Source organism: Phaethon lepturus, unplaced genomic scaffold (genome assembly GCF_000687285.1).
Source record: "Phaethon lepturus isolate BGI_N335 unplaced genomic scaffold, ASM68728v1 scaffold18241, whole genome shotgun sequence".
Taxonomy (NCBI): domain Eukaryota; kingdom Metazoa; phylum Chordata; class Aves; order Phaethontiformes; family Phaethontidae; genus Phaethon; species Phaethon lepturus.
In genome coordinates this window covers 17,476-21,145 of record NW_010520001.1, presented here as the reverse complement: position 1 = coordinate 21,145, position 3,670 = coordinate 17,476, and the positions used below count along the sequence as shown (strand labels likewise).

At 38.1% G+C, this 3,670-nt stretch overlaps 1 protein-coding gene across 1 annotated transcript in view; it reads left to right on the top strand.

Annotated features, from left to right (window-relative positions):
* Positions 1 to 207: 207 nt before the first annotated feature.
* The window catches only part of ZNF407 (zinc finger protein 407), a gene marked incomplete at its 3' end in the record, with an annotated part of 10,762 nt that continues 7,299 nt past the window's right edge, over positions 208 to 3,670 (top strand). Inside the window, exon 1 of the mRNA XM_010297252.1 lies at positions 208 to 3,670. This exon is cut by the window's right edge and continues 1,329 nt beyond it. Coding sequence (XP_010295554.1) covers positions 208 to 3,670 — 3,463 coding nt within the window.

Sequence of the window (3,670 nt, the reverse complement as noted above, 5' to 3'; positions counted from 1 at the left end):
GATTTTTAGATGTCATAAGTTTAGGCACCATGCTGAAAATGTTGCCTCATGTCTTTCATTGTGTCTGTCTTCTTGCCATGATTTTAATTTGCTATAATGCTTTTTCTTTTACTTGAGTCTTTTAACTTTTCGTTGTGCATAGAAGACTAATAATAACTCTTTTGTTTTATAGGTACTAAGCCAAATGAGCTACAGTTGATAATATCCATGTTAAGAATGGATGGGGAGGAAAATAAGAAGAGAGATGATGTTGATGAGAGTTTACAAACTGAGTTGACAGAAGAATCCTGGAGAAATACATCAGGAGAAAATGCTAGATGTGACTCTTCATCTCAGCAGAAAACAAGACTTACATCAGGTGAAGTGTTCAGGGACCTTGAAAAGAAAAGAAAAGAGAATGGCACAAACAAAAGGGCACTGTCAGGATCACCAAACTTAGATGTTGTTGAAGCAGACAAACCTGAAAATGTCTCCAGAAAAAGAAAGCAGAGTTCTTCAGAAGACATAAAAGATAGTGAAAGGAAATTGCACAAAGTCATAGCTGGAGAAGCAGATAGCATAGTAGCTGGAGCTGCAAAGAAGGAAGGAGTCGCCAGTTGTCTTGGTGATGACATATTTAATTCAAATTTCCTGTGCCTACATTGTGATTTCAAATGTGCTGATGGTGCCATATTGAAAATTCACAAGGAAAATAAACATTCACAAGAGGTGCCAGCTGCTGTTCCTGATAAGTTATCTTCTTCAGAAGAAGTCAGTGTTGGCTATACAGTTGGAAACATAGACAGAGATCTTAAAGGCAAAATGAGTGATCAGTGTTTACCTTCCTGCTCTGATATGGAAAAACATAAACGAGGAAGCCCCTCTAAACAATCCAAAGAGCAAACATGCCCTCAGTATAGTTGCACAGCTGAATGTAGTTCAACATTACATATGCATGCTAAGCAAGATCATGAGAAATGCAAGGTATTTTGTTGCGATCTTTGTGGTTTTCAGAGTGCTAAGGAAAATCTCCTAAATTCTCATTTCCTTGGCAAGACACACCTTCGACGCCAAAATCTTGCTGCACGGGGAGGGTTTGTACAGATATTGACAAAAAAATCCTTTAAAAAACAAAAATCTACTGTAACCAAAGAGAGCAACATCAGAGCAAAACCTGGGACCAGAAAATTAACGGCGGGAACTGCGGGTGTAAAAGAATTAAGTGCACTGAAAGGCTCAAAAGTAAGCTTGTCTAAAAAGAATGATGACATTGAACTTGTTGAAATTATACCATCTTCAAATGTTCCCACTGAAAAACCAGATAATATGACAGAAGAAATTCTTTCTTATGGTGTAGAAGGAAATTATGAAGTTGGTACTGAAAAACTGGAAATACCAGGACCCTCAGAAAATATCTTGCAGAAAACAGAACTCCCTCCAACTACCAAAAAGCTAGTCAGCAGTTTAAACATGACAAGGAGATTTAATAGACCGGAACATAAAAGAAATGTCTTGTTAAGGTCTTCATTAGGACAGAGTAGGTCTTTTACATTAAAAAGGCAGGTTAAAAGAAGGTACAATTTGTTGGGTAATAGTAAGAAAGGCAAGTCTGAAACTCAGAGAGTACATATGAAGCATATCTCCATCACACAGCATAAACCTGGGGGTTCAAGCCCTATGTCACATACAGAATTGGAAACAGATGCTAAAAGTAATAGTAATAGTACTTCAGAAGTTCAAGATCTTCCTGAAGATGAGCCAAATATCCTTTCTTCCAGCACTACAGATACTAAAGATGCTGATGTTGAACTTATTGCTGATCATGGTGTTCTTAATGCTTGCATTGATTGTGGTCATGTTTTTCAGAACAGAAAAAGTCTGGAAATTCACATTGCAAAGCTTCATACAAAAAGGATCCAGTTTCATTGTCAGATGTGTAGTTACTCCTCTGGAGTCAGGGAAGACATGAAGCAACACTGTCAGGACAGTAAACACCAGATGGGTGGTTATAGCTTTAATTGTCAACTCTGTTCATTTACAACCTTGAATGGGATCAGCCTTCAAAGCCATATGAGTGAAGCACATAATATGTCCCATAGTTGTCCAACTTGCAGTCTTTTTTTTCAAATGGAAGAAGAGCTGATAAATCATCAAAAAAATGAGAAACATGATGGTTCATTATTTCAGCAAGTTACTCCATTGAGTAACAGTGATCAAACCTTGCAAGTGGTAACTTATACTGAGTCAGTATCAAACAACAGCCAAAATCTTGCAAAGGAAATGGAAGTATCAATGAAAACAAAAACTCCAGACTCTTCCTTCATAAATCATAGAAATGAACTAAAGCATTCTGTTCTGAATAAAACCCAGTTTCAATGTAAAAAGTGTTTTTATAAGACAAGATCTTCCACAGTTCTTACAAGGCACATAAAACTCCGACATGCACAGGGGTATCACTTCCTTTGCAAAGCATGTAATCTCTACTCATTGAGTAAGGAAGGAATGGAGAAGCATATCAAAAGAAGCAAGCACCTTGAAAATGCCAGGAAAAACAACATTGGGCTACGTTTTGAAGAATGTATTGAAAAGGTTTGTGTTGGTGTTGGTGGTATTAAAACAGTGGTGGATCCTTCCATTTCTGGGAGTGGTAATACAGAGTTAGATAAAGAAATTATACATGTTTCATCCTCTTCTGTGGAAAACATATCAAGAAATAAGGAATTTGTTCCACTTGATCAAAGAATTGGTGAAAATGAATTGGTTTTAGCTAATGCATCCAAAAGAGGAAAACCCAAGGGCACTATTTCTAGGACATGTACCCATTGTGGTCTTTTGGCCTCCAGTGTTACAAATTTGACTGTTCACATCAGACGAAAGCACAGTCATCAGTACAGCTATTTGTGTAAGGTTTGCAATTACTACACTGTAACGAAAGGAGATATGGAACGCCATTGTGCAACCAAAAAACACAAAAGTCGTGTTGAAATAGAAGGACATGGAAAACAGAACACAGAGATCATCATTAGCCCTGAAGGAGGTAATTTTGAATCCATAAGTAAGAAAGTTAACAGCCCCATGACTGCCTTGTATGAACATATTGAGGTTGGTAGCCAGTCATCAGATTTGGAAAATTCTGTCTTAGGCAATCAGGAAGTTGAGCAAGGAGATGCTGAGCTAGAAGTTGTAAATGCCAGTAGGCTGCCAGATTTGGAGTATGCTAGCAATCCATTAAGTATAAACCAACATATATTTCTGGAACCAGAAAGGGTTACTCAAGATGGTGACCCATGCTTCCAGAGAAGAGCAATGGGTGCAAACGGCAACAAGTGCATACACTGCAGCTTCATTGCTCATTCTTCTTCTTCTTTAGAGCTGCATGTGAAGCGAAAACATACAAAACAATTTGAATACTACTGCATGGCTTGTGACTACTATGCCGTTACTCGCAGAGAGATGATTAGACATGCAGCAACAGAGAAACATAAAGTTAGAAGAGAATCTTATGTTTATTCTTCTTCTGGGGAGGAAGCAAACACAGCAAATACCGCTAAAGAACGCACTGCATTGTCTCAAGAGGAGCACCATCACAGTGCAGGGGAATCAAAAACTGTTTTAGGTGAAACAAAATGTGCCAATGATGCAGCAGAAGGGGATCATACGAGTAAAAGCTTAACTGAGTGTACTGTCTTAG